General features: G+C 36.8%; 1 protein-coding gene across 4 annotated transcripts in view; it reads left to right on the top strand.

The window, feature by feature from the left end:
• Positions 1 to 17825, top strand: part of EML4 (EMAP like 4) — a 162833-nt gene that overhangs the window by 89971 nt on the left and 55037 nt on the right. The window contains exons 4-7 of one of the 4 annotated variants that reach the window (XM_034953022.3): positions 1688 to 1861; positions 3741 to 3869; positions 5251 to 5276; positions 5464 to 5496. In XM_034953022.3, coding sequence (XP_034808913.1) covers positions 1688 to 1861; positions 3741 to 3869; positions 5251 to 5276; positions 5464 to 5496 — 362 coding nt within the window. The remainder of the gene's footprint in view (positions 1 to 1687; positions 1862 to 3740; positions 3870 to 5250; positions 5277 to 5463; positions 5497 to 17825) is intronic. The other 3 variants (XM_003809130.4, XM_034953023.2, XM_003809131.4) reach the window with 3 other exon arrangements.

The following is a 17825-nucleotide window of genomic DNA, read 5'->3' as shown; positions in this document are numbered from 1 at the left end:
TATTAACCAAGAGTCAAAGTACAGAATCAAAAGAATTTATACTTAAATATCTGAAATATTTTAACATAAGATATATTCACCTGTATTCATTCATCAGTTTTTAAATGAAAGACCAAACCTACCCTCTAAGTATATATCTCTGATCAAATTCCTTGTTGACTGTCCTTCATAAAATATATCCATAAATAACTTTCTAAAATTTTTAGTTTGATTTCTCAGCAATGAAATGAGTAAGAAATTTAAAACTCTAGCAGAAGAGTATGTTAGAACCCATCTCTCTTTCTATGATTTTGTTTCTTTTTTTTTTTTTGAGACGGAGTCTCGCTCTGTCACCCAGGCTGGAGTGCAGTGGCGCAATCTCGGCTCACTGCAAGCTCCGCCTCCTGGGTTCACACCATTCTCCTGCCTCAACCTCCCAAGTAGCTGGGGCTACAGGCGCCCACCACCACGCCCAGCTAATTTTTTGTATTTGTTAGTAGAGACGGGATTTCACCGTGTTAGGCAGGATGGTCTTGATCTCCTAACCTCGTGATCCACCCACCTCGGCCTCCCAGAGTGCTGGGATTACAGGCGTGAGCCACTGTGCCTGACCAATTTTTTTTTTTTTTTAAAGAGACAGAGTCTCACTTTGTTGCCCAGGCTGGTCTTGAACTCCTGGGCTCAAGTAATCCTCCTGCCTTGGCCTCGCAAAGTACTGGGATTACAGGTGTGAGCCACCACACCCGGGCTCTGTGATTTGTTTGTTTTTTGAGATGGAGTCTCGCACTGTCATCCAGGCTGGAGTGCAATGGTGCAATCTCCGCTCACTGCAACCTCCGCCTCCCTGGCTCAAGTGATTCTCCTGCCTCAGCCTCCCGAGTAGCTGGGATTACAGGCACATGCCACTGCGCCAAGCTAATTTTTGTATTTTTAGTAGAAACGGGGTTTCACCATGTTGCCTGGGCTGGTCTTGAATTCCTGACGTCAGGTGATACTTGCCTCGGCCTCCCAAAGTGCTTGGATTACAGGCGTGAGCCAGTGCGCCCAGCCGCCTCTGTGATTTTTTTAAATTGTGTCACTCACACTGAATTTAACAGCAATTTTTTTTGATAACTCATTTTTTTTGTAGTCTTTCCAGAACGTTAAACTTAGTTTTCATAGAAATTGCAGTTCTCTCTGTATTTAATTAACTTACATAATTAAAATAACAACTGGCATAAACAGACTTGGGGAAAACTTAAACTCTTGGTAAGTTTAAAACTCAATTGAGTGGAGTAGAAGTATACAGAAAAAAAACAGGAATTGGAGAATAACCTATTAAACATGAATATTTAGTGTTCTTTTGGCATCAGTCGGTATGCTTTATACAGATAGTCCTCTGATTTGGGTAACTTGAGGTCAGTTAAGAGACCTTCGTTTGTCCCCCAAAATCTGCCAAGATGGCAAAGTTTATTAGAGACCATTTCTGTCTAAAGGGGCAGTCTTCATGGGATATATCGCCTTAGAATTTTTATAAATTCTTTACTGAAGATGTTAATAGCTTCTGGAATTTTCAAAGAAATATTGTCCTTATTGAATGAAAACAGTGCAAATTGTATTAGCTGTATGACTTAGGGTTTTGAATTATATAATAATCACTTTTCTATCGTTTGATTTTTTTTTCATTTGTTTAAATGTGTATTGTTCCATGTTATACTTTATTTTACAGTGGTACAGAAAAAAAGAAAGAAAAACCACAAGGACAGAGAGAAAAAAAAGAGGAATCTCATTCTAATGATCAAAGTCCACAAATTCGAGCATCACCTTCTCCCCAGCCCTCTTCACAACCTCTCCAAATACACAGACAAACTCCAGAAAGCAAGAATGCTACTCCCACCAAAAGGTTTTAACTGTCCCCAAGTACAGAGCTAGGGAATGGTTGTAATGATACCTAAATTCTGTGACTTGGGAAAAAGTTAGCTATCCAAGGATTCTGAGAGAAAAAGCTGGTGGCTTTATTTTTCCCTTCTTCATTGCTTATAATTTATGCTTTATAGCCCATTGGGGAATAAAGAATTAAGGTCACAATTTCTCAGTTAAAACTGGAAAAAAAAAAAAAACTAAGTTATAAACAATCTGATGAAAAGAAGGCAGGAATAACTTAGTCGAAAACCAAACAATATTTTCTTAACCAAATTTTTGAATACTTTTAAAATATGTATGTAACTATGCATAAATTTATAGCCATCGATAGAAAATGGCCATATGTAATTGTCCTCACTGTATTTTGGCATCATTACAACCTTCAACCTGCAAGGGCCCATCTCAAGTGGCTCTTCATTGTGGCTGCATCTCAGTTTCAGTTTTGGGTCTTGGGAGGATAAGTTCTTGCTTGAGTAGAGAAATGAATCCATTTCACCTGGTCTTTTCTATGCTAAAGGCTTGCTTGAGGGCTTCTGTGTCCGTAATAATTAATATTTTAAAGTTATGAGAAGGGGAAAAGGGAGAAATATTCTAACAATGTGTGTGAGCCTAAATTGAGAATCTAAACCTGCATGCTGGGAGTACAGTGCTACAGCTGCCTCCTAATCAAATATTGAGACCAATCTAATTAAATTTGCCTGTTTAGAAATGCTTATTCAAGCCTTGTGATTAGGAATAGTCATATTTTATCATCGTACTTCTGCTTGGAAATCTTAGGAAACTATTAAACCATTTCCAGAACTGGCTAGAATTTTAATAAAATAAATGACAACCATTCCTAAAAGATTTATATTTTTATTTGATCAATTTAATATTTTGCCTCAAATCGCTAATGGAAATTGGGAAAACCAAAATACCCTTCACTTGATCGATGCATGTTTACCACTTACAAAATGCTTTGTCTGTGTGTCTCATGCAGATTCTTACCCAATATAAATGGTTTGTAGTTTATCTGCCTGGTCTCCTGTGGAGTTTTTCTTGGATATAGCTTATTAATGTTACATAACTTTGGATTGTGTGTGGTTTAAGGTGGCTTTTTATAATCAGTCTCTTTAAGGTTCTGATTTCACTTGGTATCTTCTTTGTCCCAGCATCTTTTTTTCAGCTTCTTGAGGTCTCCTGGAAATGTGCTTGCCCTCCTAAATTGCTCTTTGGATATACTGTTGCAAGAAGTATTGGAGACTGGATGAGTTTGAGGATAGTTAGCAATGCAATGAAAAAATCATTTGTAAAGAAACAAATTTCACTTATAAGTATAGGGAATCAGGATTGCCAATAACCACATTCTTATATAAAGTCTTGTTTATTTCTGATCATTGGTAAAATTGTCCCTAAAGTTATAAACAAGAGTTTATACCTTGTTATATTTAGAAATTGTCATTTGTACCATATGTAATGTAATTACTTGAGGACGTAATTGCACAAAAAATGAAAATGGCAGCCTTATAAAATTCAATGGCTATGAAAAAATACAGGTTTTTTTGTAATTACAAATTATAAGAAACATTACTCAGATGTAAGGAAATAATTTTTTTCTGTTAACAAAAGTGTTTTTTAAAAAAAATCAGGTAATATTTGTTCTAGTGAATCTTCTGAGTGATACAGAAAATTATAATACAGATTTGGGAATTGCCTTGTTTAACTCCTTCACTCATCCAGGCAGTCTTTCAACTAATCCTTCTCTTTTCTGGATTAGCTTTAAGGAAATGTTAATTGCTGCTTTTGTGTTCTGTTTAAATTGTCAGTTACATGTCTTTGATACTCAGAATTTTTCTCTAAGAAATTAATGTTCCTTCTAGCATAAAACGACCATCACCAGCTGAAAAGTCACATAATTCTTGGGAAAATTCAGATGATAGCCGTAATAAATTGTCGAAAATACCTTCAACACCCAAATTAATACCAAAAGTTACCAAAACAGCAGACAAGTAAGTATTGCACTTTCTTCATTATATCTGAAAAGTAATAATTATTTGGCTGTTGTGTTTGCATGTACAGTTATGTATGTCTGGTTTGAATCTTTTTTTTTTTTTTTGTGACAGAGTCTTGCTCTGTCACCAGGCTGGAGTGCAGTGGCACCATCTTGGCTCACTGCAACCTCCGCCTCCCAGGTTCAAGCAATTCTCCTGCCTCGGCCTCCCAAGTAGCTGAGACTATAGGCACGTGCCACCATGCCCAGCTAATTTTTGTATTTTTAGTAGAGACGGGGTTTCACCATGTTGGCCAGGATGGTCTCGATCTCTTGACCTCATGATCTGCCTGCCTTCGCCTCCCAAAGTGCTGGGATTACAGGCGTGAGCCACCACGCCCGGCCTTGGTTTGAATCTTTTTAAAAACTCTGTATTATAATTTATACTTCTCTTATGGAGTCTCACTCTGTTGCCAGGCTGGAGTGCAGTGGCACAATCTTGGCTCACTGCAACCTCCGCCTCCCAGGTGCAAGCGATTCTCCTGCCTTAGCCTCCCGAGTAGCTGGGACTAGAGGTGTGCACCACCACGCCCAGCTAATTTTTGTATTTTTGGTAGAGATGGTGTTTCACCACGTTAGCCAGGATGATCTCGATCTCTTGACCTCGTGATCCGCCTGCCTTGGCCTGCCAAAGTGCTGGGATTACAGGCGTGAGCCACCGTGCCAGCCTGGTGTATGTTTTCTTTCAAGTCTTCTACAAAAAGTTGTATCTACCTTTTAAGGCTCCCAACTCAAATAATACGTGTTTTTTTTTTTTTTTTTTTGAGACAGTGTCTCAGTCGCCCAGGCTGGAGTGCCATGGCACCATCACTATCATGTCTTACTGCAGCCTTCACCTTCTTGGGCTCAGGTGATTGTCCTACCCCAGCTTCCTGGGTAGTTGGGACTACAGACGCGTGCCACCATGCCCAACTAATGTTTTTGTATTTTTTTGTAAAGACAGGGTTTTGCCATGTTGCCCAGGCTGGTCTTGAACTCCTGGGCTCAAACAATTCACCTGCTTCAGCCTCCCAAAGTGCTAGGATTACAGGTGTGAGCCACTGTGCCCAGCCAAATAATAAATCTTAATAATCATATAAGATTTGAGTATTTTTCATAAGTTATTTTTATGCTTTCACTGTTTAGATGCTCTTGTGGGATATTCATTGTTTTATAAAATAGTGTATATTAGTAGTTCATCAGTGAGAAGCCTTAAAAAATGCTGATTTCTTACTTTCACTTCCAGAGATTTATCTAGTTTATAGCCTAAGCATTAAAACTTTTACAGTTTCTTGAGGTGATTTTAATGGTTAGCCATATAAACTTATAAAATAAATGTGTTTCTTAAATTTCTTTTCTAGGCATAAAGATGTCATCATCAACCAAGGTAAATTAAAAATCCGTTTAAAAATTTTATTTTGCCCTTCTTAGTTTAATTTTTGCTAATTGAAAAGAATATTTTCATCCAGTGCACTTTATCAGTTCATAGTAATCAAAGAAAAGTGCGTTACTATAGTCATGTAGGAAAAAACCGAGTTTTTATTGTAAGGTAATGTCATTTTTGTCTCAACCAGCAAAAATGTCAACTCGCGAAAAAAACAGCCAAGGTAAGAATAAGCTACGCAGTTGGTTGCCTTCTAAGTGAATTTTTTCCTGGATCTCTTATTTGGCTTTTTATTATTTATGCTGCCTGACTTTCTTCCTTACAAAGGAAATACAGTGATTTGAGCTAGATGAATCCAGCTACATTTTACTTTTTTTTTTGGAGACCGAGTCTCATTCTGTTGCCCAGGGTGGAATGCAGTGGTGCAATCTCGGCTTACTGCAATCTCCACCTCCTGGGGTCAAGTGATTCTTGTGCCTCCCAGGTAACTGGGGACTATAGGCACCACCACACCCGGCTAATTTTTGGTGTTTTTTGTTTGTTTGTTTTGTATTTTTAGTAGAGACGGGGTTTCACCATGTTGGCCGGGCTGGCTTCAAACTCCTGACCTCAGATAATCAGCCCGCCTCAGCCTCCCAAAGTGCAGGGATTACACGCATGAGCCATGGCGCCCGGCCAATTTTTGTATTTTTAGTAAAGATGGAGTTTCACCGTGTTGGCCAGGCTGGTCTCAAACTCCTGACCTCAAGCAGTTCTCCCGCCTCAGCCCCCCAAAATGCTGGGATTATAGGCATGAGCCACCACACTTGGCCCGGCTACATTTTTAAAAATCCATCTTATTTCTAAGAAATCTGAAGATTCAAGGTGAACAGTAAAAATACAGTATTACAAAAAGGGATAAAATACTAGAGGGAGTTTTTTCCCTTAAAAAAAAGTTTTACCTAGAAAAGCCATTTAAAAGATTGAGAAATTTTAACTCAATTTCCTGTCTTGCCAACTTCATTGCAAATAATCACTCATTTCTTGATGCTAAGACTGAAAATATGATGAGTCTAGCAAATCCATTTCCTCTTAAGTTTTTCTTTTATATTGATTGTAACTTCTGGCTACTTGCTGTTGTTGGCTTGTTCAGACCAAAAAAAGAGAGCAGACTTTTGGCGAATGCGTATTTAATTTAATTGCACTGTAGGTAAGTTTTATACATCAGTTTTACATTCTCTTTAGATTGCCTGCAAATTTAATTGAAGCATGCTGTTCTTAATGAAAGCATGTCCTTTCTGTGCATGGTTTTCACAGCTCATTTCTATGTGTCATAGTTAGCCTTATTTTTTGGTCTATTATAGTAACCAACTACAACGTGGTTAAAGTTTTTTTTTAGAGATTTAACTTGATTTCTGTGGATTTTTACTTCTTTCGTTCCAAAAAGAAAAGAAAGAAATATTTGTAATAGTCTTTAGGTCATTTGTTTTTACGTAGACATTCTAAATGAAGTTGAATTTTGCTGGCATTCTTCTTTAGTAGGTCTTACTTTCTCCCTTCTTTATAATACAACATAGATTAAGTAATGTTTGAGATACTTTAAAGGGAAAAATGAAATTTTATTTATGAAGATAATTCTTAATACATTATATATCAAAACTTTTAAGAGAGAGGGTCTTGCTCTGTTGCCCCGGCTGGAGTGCAGTCACTACCTTGGCTCACTGCAGCCTTGACCTCCTGGGCTCAAGCATTCCTCTCACTGAAGCCTCCCAAGTAGCTGGGACTACAGGCACGCACCACATACCTGGCTGATTTTTGTATTTATCATAGAGATGGGGTCTCACTTTGTTGCCTAGGTTGGTCTCAAACTCCTGGGCTCAAGCAATCCTCCTGCCTCAGCCTCCCAAAGTGTTGGGATTACAGGCGTGAGCCACCACTTCTGGTCTGAAAACTTTTTTTTTTTTTTTAAATAGAGGCGGCGGTATGTGATAGGAAGAGCAGTGAATGGGGAATAACTGTGTTTAGTGGTTGGTCCTGGCTCTTATGCATAATAGCCTTATGACCTAGGCTGAATGACAATGTCTCTGAGTGGTTTTCTACTCTAAATATAGTAACTATAAAGCTTATTGCACATGACTACTGAAGGATGAAATAATATATATGAAATATAAATTGAAATATAGTGGCATCTACTGAAATAGGGAACATTTGAGGAGAAGGAGATTTGTGGAAAAGGAGTTTGGCTTTGGACAATTGCATTTGAGTTGTCTATAAAACTTAACCTACATGTAGAGATGTATAGCAAACAATGTCATGTAGATGTGTAAACACATGGATTTTGGAGTCCAGAGAGTGGTTTTACCACTGACTTAGCTATAGTGACCTTGAGCAGGTTACTTCAACCTCCCTAAGTCTTTGTTTTCTCGTCTGTAATTGAGATAATAATAAGCCATTAAAGGGTTACTGTAAAAATTATAGTAATAAAGTGTACCCAGTACCTGACATACAATACCAAGTAAGTTTTAGTTATTAATATATGAATTTGGCAGTAAAACCTTGCACTCAGATTTGTATTATCAGATGAAAAGATAATTATTAAATAGGTGAGAGTCATTGACTGTAAGTTGTATAGCTGTTTTAGAAGTGTGGTATTCATTTTGCATGGCATATTCACAACACATTTTCTAGTATTTCAGCTATTAATGCTAATATTTGTCATTTTTTGACATTCTTTTTAAAATATGACATTAATTTAGCCTCTTTTTGACAATGATAGCTGTGGCTTGTTCCAAATCATCTGCTTTGATTTGAGAAGAAGCCTATTTACATATGGTACATTTAGGTGAGTGGTAACAGAGAATACTTTACCTGAAAGGCCTGTGTCCTTCAGACAGAGCAGAGTAGGAGAAAAGCTAGAAAGCTGCATATTCCAGTCACCACTTAGGCAGAAGTCAGGAAACTGGTTGTTGAAAGCAATAGAAAGTGAAATGAGATGTACACAGGGCAATCTCTGAGGTTAGGTGTGAGAGGAAGGGCAGGTTATGCCACTAAAAAGAGGCTCTTACTGACCTATATGTTTATACCCTGAAACCTAAACCTTTTTTCATTACTCTCTTCCCTAGTTCTGCTGGGTTGTGCTCCAGATACAGCAGAGATAAAGTCCTAGCATGTCAACTTAAAATTTGAATAAGTTCCATGTAGGACTATCTGTTGTTAGAGGTAGCAGTTAGGTTCTAGTACAATAATATTCACTTTGGTGAGTTACTGATTTTAAAAAATTTTCCAAGCTAAGTTGGGGGACTTGAAGCACCATGTATAAAATTGCTTATTGTGGAAAATAGATAACAATTTGACAAATTTTCTAATAAACAAAATGATACTGCCATTAAGGTCATCCTTGAAATAGTTATCAAGTACAACTGGCCTTCCATATCTGCGGATTTCACATTCCTGGATTCAACCGACCTGCATTCGAAATATTCAAGGAAAACAAAGTTCCATCTGTGGTGAACATGTATAAACTTTTTTTTGTCATAATTCCCTAAACAATACAATATAACAACTAATAAGTAATCTAAAGATGATTTAAAGTATACAGGAAGATAGTCATAGATTACATGGAAATACTATACCTTTTATATCAAGGACTTGAGCATCCACAGATTTTGCTCTCTGCAGGAGATCCTAGAACCAGTGTCCCATGGAAACCAAGGGACCAACTATTTATTTCATTTCAAATTTATTATTTATTTATTTAGAGACAGGGTCTCACTCTGCCGCCCAGGCTGGAGTTCAGTGCACGATCATAACTCACTGCAGCCTTGAACTCCGAGCTTGAGTGACCCTCCTGCCTCAGCCTTCCAAGTAGCTGAGACTACAGGCACGTACCACAACACCCAGCTAATTTTTGTATTACTTTATAGAGGCAGGGTGTCACTGTGTTTCCCAGGCTTGTCTCAAACTTTTAGCCTCAAGCAGTCCTCCCGTCTCTACCTCCCAAAGCGTTAGGATTATAGCTGTGAGCCGCCGCACCTGGCCTACATTTTTTAGAGATGGAAAATAAGTGTCACATGATCTCATTATTTCTGGAGGAGAATCTGAATGTCCTCAAAATGTTTTTTTCAGACTTGAATAATCTTAAATTTAATTTTTCTCTTGTAGAACTTCAAACTAGGCCTGTTTAGATTTAACACATAATTACCTGGTCATGTTGAGAAACTGAATGACTCAGATCTCTACTGGAAAGAAATCTGCTTATTTTGAGGAAAAAGGAAGTCATCAATCACTAAATCCAAGTCTTCCTCTTACTGTGCTGCCTCCCTGCTCTAGGATTAGATTCATTGTTATTTACCGTTTCAGTACAGTAATATCCTAACTGTACAGGTATATCAAAATGGAAGGACAGTTATAATATCTTAGAAAATTGAGAAGTAATTGACTGTTAGCTACCTGTCCAAAAATGGCTTCAGATTAAAAATACTTGAAAAGTCATTTTGAATTATATACTGTCTAAAATCCCTCAGTAATTTATTGTAGCCAAATGCTTTATCAAATAATTTAAAAATAAATAAAACAAACTCATTTATAAAATTGGGGAAAGGAAAAAACCTGAATAGTCTTGTCATTCTAACAGGTTACAGTTCTGATGTGTTTCTTTATTGTTCTTTATCAGATATACATTTTATACATTCATTCATTCATTTAACAGATATTTACTGAGTGCTTATTTTGTCAGACCCTGTCCTAGGCATTCAGAGTTACAGTAGTTACAGTGTTGAACTGTGTGGAACTTACATTCATGCTCCATAGACAAAACAGATAAATACTTCATATGTCAGGAAGGTGATATATATGAGGAAAGAATAAGGAGAGTAGAGAATTGCTATTTTATATAGAGTAGTTAGGGAAGACATTTCTGATATGGTGACCTGAAGGAAGTGAATGAAATATGAAGTATGTAAGTAACTGTAAAAAGGATTTTATGAACAGAGGAAGCCGTTCATAAAAGTATATAAGTATATAAGCCTCTAGGCAGGAACTTTCTTGCTCTATTAAGGAATAGCAAGGAGGTCATTCATCGTAGAGTACATACAATTTTGTATTATTTAGCAATTACATTTATAAAATACAGATTCATTCCAAGCAAGAGAAGTTTCATGAGGTACCTCATGCAGGAAAGGGAAGCAAAGTGATATAGCAGAAAGGGCAAATGAGTAGTAAACATGAGACCTAGTTAGGGGTAAAATGACCTGTATCACAGAAAATTAAAGAATCACACTTCTACACTATGAGTTAGATAACTCATAACTTTGGGAGAAGCTGAAAATTCCATTTGCTAAAGGAAATGATTTTAGAAAACTAAACATTGTTGTCTGATAAAATTTTTCCTGTTACCCTGAGACTTTGGGTCTCAGTTTCCTTACATATATTTAGGCTTAGATTAGATATCACTAAGGTCTTTTTGGTAACTTTCTGAAAGCTTTTTCTTGCAGCAAACAGGAAATGAAGGACAGTTTCCTCCTGTCCCCACAATACTTTCACTAACTTGCTTGTAAACTACCTTTTGAAGAACTTAAAGGCTGGGTGGGGTGGCTCATGCCCATAATCCCAGCATTTTGGGAAGCCAAGGTGGGTGGATTACTTGAGCTCAGGAGTTCAAGATCAGCCTGGGCAACATGGCAAAACCCCATCTCTACCAAAAATACAAAAAATTAACGAGGCGTGGTGGCACACATGTGTAGTCCCAGCTACTTGGGAGGCTGAGGTGGGAGGATGGCTTGAATGCAGGTGCTTTTGTTCAGAGCCTTGCATTATGTTTTCTGACCTTTTGGCTCCAGGCACGTTTAGTCCTAAAATCTGTTCACACCTGTGCAAACTGAGCATTGTATCTGAAAGAATAGCTAAAATTTATCAATAAAGATATATAATAGCAGTGTCCTGCTGACGCTGTATATTGTGTCACCTATTGAGAGGGTGTATATTGTCATTTACTGAGAGAGTGTGCAGTTTGAAACAAATGAAAAAAGTCAAAAGCCTTTAATCGAACTACAGACAGATTCTTTCCTTTTTACCAAGATGGTATCCCAAACTTGGCAATTCCAGAATTTAGGAAGAAGTTTGTTGAGTGTGGATAAACAGAAAGGACGGAAGACCAATGCATTTCCAGTGGAGACACATACTTAATTCTAAAACTTACTTATTTTCTTTTTTATTTTTGAGATAGGGTCTCACTGTGTTGCCCAGGCTGGAATGCTGTGGAATGATCACAGCTCACTGCAGCCTTGACCTCCCGGGCTCAGTTGATCCTCCCATCTCAGCCCCCAGAGTAGCTGGCACATAGGAATGTGCCACTGTGCCCAGCTAGTTTTATATTTTTAGTAGAGACAAGGTTTCGCCATGTTGCCCAGGCTGTTCTTGAACTCCTGGGCTCAAGTGATCCGTCTGCTTCAGCCTTCCAGAATGCTGGGATTATGGGCATGAGCCACTGTGCCTGGCTAGTTCTAAAATTTACATACTGTCCCTTTTAATAACCTGTATAACTATAACTTGGATCCCTACATCTGGGCTTTGTCCAAGTATTCTCTGTATTTTTATTTATTTTATTTAAGAGGGTAGAGAAGGCACTGCCAAGGACAGCAGGCCCGCCAGGCCGCTGGTCTCGCCATCTGTATTTTAAAAGGAGACCCAAAAAAGGGGACCTTTCCTCTGTTGGAGATTTTTTTTAAGCCCTATAAAGCAAAGATCTGATTTCATAATGTTGTGGTTAGTAGCAGTCTTCCAGATTAAAATATGTTTGAAGGCTGTCCAATTTTTTAAAATAGAAACTATCCCAACTTCTAAGAACATGTTCTTGACATCCTCTTTCCTTATTTTCAGCGAAGAAAAAAGCCCCAACTGCCTTCTCTGGACATCAAGTATATGACTTCATTAGAGAACGTTCTAATCTTATACGTATTTATTGTGGTTAAAGTCTTTTCATTCAAATTATGTGTATTTTTGCTATACACATACTTTTTTAAAAAATCTAAACTAGAAAATGTAATTAACCAGAAATTTTTCAGTCTTCAAGTCTGCCAGTTAACTGAGTGAAATATTTTCATAGTTAGAAATCTGTGCTGTCCAGGCCGGGCACAGTGGCTCATGTCTGTAATCCCAGCACTTTGGTAGGCCAAGGTGGGCAGATCACCTGAGGTCAGGAGTTTGAGACCAGCCTGGCCAACATGACAAAACCCCATCTCTACAAAAATACAAAAATTTGCCAGGCATGATGGCGCCTGTCTGTTGTCCCCACCTACTTGGGAAGCTGAGGCAGGAGAATCGCTTGAACCCGGGAGGCGGAGTTTGCAGTGAGCTGAGATCGCACCACTGCACTCCATCTCAAAAAAAAAAAACAAAAACCCTGTCCAAAAATGGCAGTTATATTCTATATTGTATTTCTAACTCTAGTAATTGTTATTGTTTTCTAGAAGCACTTTGAAAAGAATGCTAAAATTTGTGATTAGCTGTAGCCAGGAAGAGTTGCAGTTGATCAGTGGCATATACCAAGATTTCAAGGAAAAAGCATAGTAAATCCTGTGCCACGTCCCTGAACTACACTCACAATTCTCCAAAGAACAGTTTCACCAAAAATATTCTATTGTTTTCCTTTAATAATGCTTTTTAAACTTTGGTGAGCTATTTTAATGTTTCTAAAAATATATTCAAATAATATAGTGAGCACCTCTATACTGACCACCCAGATTTATCAGATCTTTACATTTTGCTTTATTTGATTCAGGGGTTTTTTTCGTTTGTTTTGGTCTCAAACTCCTGACCTCGGGTGATCTGCCCATCTTGTCCTCCCAAAGTGCTGGGATTACAGACATGAGCCACTGTGCCTGGCCTGGACAGCACAGATTTCTAACTATGAAAATATTTCACTCAGTTAACTGGCAGACTTGAAGACTGAAAAATTTCTGGTTAATTACATTTTCTAGTTTAGATTTTTTTAAAAAGTATGTGTATAGCAAAAATACACATAATTTGAATGAAAAGACTTTAACCACAATAAATACGTATAAGATTAGAACGTTCTCTAATGAAGTCATATACTTGATGTCCAGAGAAGGCAGTTGGGGCTTTTTTCTTCGCTGAAAATAAGGAAAGAGGATGTCAAGAACATGTTCTTAGAAGTTGGGATAGTTTCTATTTTAAAAAGTTGGACAGCCTTCAAACATATTTTAAGAAATAACATTATAGTTGAAACTTCTCATTAATCCTGTTTAATCAGAATTTTTATATACAGGTTTTTAATGTTCTGCTGAGGCCTCCTGATTGCCTCCCTGCTATAGTTAATTGAGAAAGCAGAGCCAGGGTGTTAAATATTTTGACATTTGAAGTTTCCTTTTCAAATTTCTTATTTTTAAAAAATTAAGTGCTACTTGGTATATTCATATAAAATGAAAAGCTTTTTCATTTATTTAGTGCTTTAAATAATTTTTCCTGAGGATATAAGTGAATGAGTTGGGAGAATTTTAAAAATAAAACCATATTTTGCCTACAGAAAAGTTTTAAGCAGTATAGTTAGTCTTTTAGCAGTTTTATGTGTCTCATATTGTTGAAATAGATTTCTTTTCCATCTTTTCCCAAAAATGTCATTTCAAGCAGTAAACATAATCTAAAATGCTTAAGCAAACTCATATCTGATATTTTCAAGTAATTTTATGACAGAATTATAAACAAAACATCAAGAGAAATCTGATTAAAGGAGTTTAGGTTCAAGAAGGTGGGTAACTGTAAGTTGGCTTGCTACTGTAATTAGTATAAGAGTTGATTAACAGGTGCACAAGACATGGTTATGTCTCCAATCTAAGCTCTTAAGAGGTTAGATTCATATCTTTTACACTGTGCATCCCCCACCCCACTATGTAATTAAAAATTCAGGAAATTTTATCAGCCAATAGAAGAAAAAAATTAAAGTAGCATTTTGTACTTAGTCAGATTTTTCAGACCCAAGTTTTATGCTAGCTAATAAAACTACTAATCTTTAGCAAGTACTGGAACTAAAAATTTTTTAAATCTGTGAAGTAAGAAAGTTAGATTATACCCTTCTAAATTCCCTTTTAGTTTATTTGGTTATCTACATTTTATGATTTAACTATTTTTACAGCTAGATCATTGAAAGGGGGCAAAATCCAAACATGCTTACAGATTCCATTGTTTCATTGGAATTTTAAAATATTGAATTATAACCAGAAAATAACTGGATCATTAACTGGGACTTGAAGTCTTTTGTTTGGATAAAGAACCTTTTTAAGAAAAGATTTTAGCCTTCCAAAAATGGTCCTTGTCACTTTCTACTATAAAATTACAGTTAATATTTCTAGCATTTTGGTTGTCCTTTTGTTTAACTCTGTGGTTTTGGGAAGTAGAGACTGATAGTATCAGAAAAAAGGCTCAAATTAAGTAAAGATTCTTTAATTTTCTGTTTGCAGAAATTAAGTAGCATCATACTCTCCTACCTTTCAGTTAAATATAAAACTCAAATTCCAGTTTGGGGGAGGCTTTTTAGTTCTAAAGATTGTAAAATACAGATTAAAAAATGGATTCCTAAAATGGAAACTTTCAGGAGAAAGATGCTTTAAGTTGTAAGCAATCTAGACGTTCAGAAGGCTTTCTACAGGTAGTACCCATTACACAAATAATTACAATCACAGTCCAAATCCCCGAAGTTCTGCTGTTGCCTTTGAAAGGCTTTTTTTTTCTTTTTAAACAATCTCTAAGTCCAGAAATAAAGCAAGCTTAAAAAGAAAATCACTGGAGGAACTGATCTTGGAATGGAGTATGCCCAGAGCCATCTCCCTTCTCCACTCTGCCTGAATTTTTCCTTTTCCTTTGTTACAATTTGTGAACGATTAATACGTTTTTATAAGGATCTTAAATTACTTTAAAAACCATTATTTATACGTGAGTATGAACCATTTTGAAAATATGGCTTTGCTCAGAACACCTGAGATAACTGTCCCAAAAGAATGAGAGTTTTGATTAGGGAATATGATAACCACTTTGCAATTTGGGACACCTCGGAGTATCAGATGGCCTAAGGGAGATACAAAAGTAGAAGAGCAAAACCCAAGGAAACTGAAGGGGAAGCATTAGGAGGAATGGGGGAAGGACACAGAAGGGAAAGTGCAACATCAAGTATTTCAATTTTTTGCCTAACAATCACTCTTTCCAAAGATAGTAGAGCAGAAACATCTTCCTCTTCTACTGTACTCCCTGATTTCCAGCTGTTGGGATTCAGAGCTCAAGCTAGTACTATTTGGATTAAAAGGAAGCTGTATTGTCACCTGGTAACTGGACTAGCCTGAGGCCCTTACCAGTATCTGAACAGCACTGCCTAATGGAAATACAATGTATAACGCATATGTAATTGAAATTTTTCTAGTCAAATTTTTAAAAAGTCACAAGTAATATTAAGTTTTAATAGCATATTTTTAACTCAATGTAGCCAAAATACTGTCATTTTGATGTGTGATCAGTATAAAAAAATTATTAGTGAGATATTTTACTTTTCTTTTCATACTAAGTCTTCAAAATCTGGTTTGTATATTTCCAGTATATCTCAATTCAGACTAGCCACATGGTAAGTGTTCAGTAATCAGTGTCTTGTCATTTTAGACAGAGCAGGTCTAGATCATAGTTTTAGAGTGGAAATGTTTCCCGAGTTCTAAGTAATAGAATTTTGGAACAAAGTCTAAAAATTTATTTAACCTGTCTGAGCCTTGGTTTCCCCTTCTGTAAAAGGAGGTTAGACTAGGAGAGCTATAAGATTTCATCCAGCCCCAACATTATATGTGTCTGGGGAAATGAACAACAGCCTTTATGAACAATATCCTACAGAATTTCTTCTTTAATAATTAAACCACTCTATCACTGATCAGATTGACTTAAGAATATTTATGTTGTTTGAACATAAGTTAGTAAGTGCTAAAGCTGAGATTCAAACCAAGGTCTGTATCACAAAGCTTGTCTTCTCTTCACTCCCTCTCAGTCCCAGAAATTTTCACCATACCAAGGTTGGAGATAAAATGTTGAGTCTGGTTATATTTAAGTTAGCATCAGCTTCATTATTGAATACCTCATACTGTGTTTACTATCATGAGGCAGGTAGTTTTCCTCACTTTCCTTTTCTGGACCACCAGACTTTGTATTGTTACTGATCTCGTATTCTGCTTTGATCAGTCCCATCGCCCATCCCTTATTGAGTTTCCTGGTGGTTTATAGTGAAGACAGGTAGAAAGTAGCATTGGGATAATACATACTGACTACAAGTTTTATGATTGTAAGATCAAGAAGCCCGAGAATCTCAGGAAAAAGTGTGCAGTGAGAATTTGACAATGACTGGGGAGAAAAGAGGCTCTTCTTCATCTATATATTTTACCTAATACCCAAGGTAAAGAGTGTCTTCCTAAAAGAAGAGGTTGCAAACTGGTGTTGTGTGCAGGCCAAAGGTATGTTTTCATATGATGTTTCCCCTTTTTTGGTAGAGGAGTAAACATTTTAAAATTGGCAGGTTTCACAATAAATTATGGATTTTCTATTTCTTTTGAAAAATAAGAAGACCTAGTACCACTAGGTCCACATTCTTCATGGAGTGGCCTTGCCGCTCCCTCGCTGAGATGGGGTATGGGGTATTCGAATACAGTGTCCCCACCCTCAGTCACCATGTACTCTCCCACTTCTCTCATTTTCATTTCCTGCAAATGAATTTGTGTTGTTTTAAAGTGTACATAATAGACTCAGCAGAATTCTAGTTTGCTTACTTGCTGTTCTGCGGACAGTCACTTTAAAGCTTATGAAAAGATACTATAGTGTACTAAATCATAAACAATTGCTAAACAGTGTTTAGAGTGGTCATAAATCCCTTTCAAAGGCAAAAGGATAAATATGTCAAGAACCTCATATTATGCTTTACAGTGTGATGTCTTATTTAATCACTTATAATTCCAAACAGTAGGTAGTATTATCACTTTGTGTATTGAGAAAACGAAGCCAGTCTTGTAGTTAACAAAGCGTGAAGCTAAGATTCAAGTCGTAATCTTTTCCAAAGCTCATGCTGTTTTCACTATAATGTATTGCCAGAAATTGTTTGAAGTGCTTAGGTTATATACTTGATCTCCAACATATATGACCAATTTATAGATAGTGAAAGCATTGTCATCCTAATATGCATTGCCATTTTTATATCATATCAGAAAAGTTAGAAGCACTACATCATGCCTTTGCTTTTCTACTTGGTTTCTTAGGCTGCTTGCCACTTGATGCCCAATATGGTGTTCTGAGCTGTGCCTGTTCAAAAAGGAGGGCATTTTTTTTTTCTTCCTTGATACTATCACTAACCCTCCCCCTTTGCTATACCTACACTCCTTTCTAGGTGGTGATAGAAGCATCTATTAAATGTCTTTTTTATTCAGAAAGTATTTATGATATACACCTCTGATAAAAGATCCTGGAATAAATTCCAAAGGATGAGATATCTGCCTTCAGAAAGTTTGTAATCTTAAAAACTAGAGGAAAAATTATATAACAAGT

This window comes from Pan paniscus, chromosome 12, assembly GCF_029289425.2.
Source record: "Pan paniscus chromosome 12, NHGRI_mPanPan1-v2.0_pri, whole genome shotgun sequence".
NCBI lineage: Eukaryota > Metazoa > Chordata > Mammalia > Primates > Hominidae > Pan > Pan paniscus.
The sequence above is the reverse complement of the archived record's forward strand: the minus strand, read 5'-3'. Positions and strand labels throughout refer to the sequence as shown.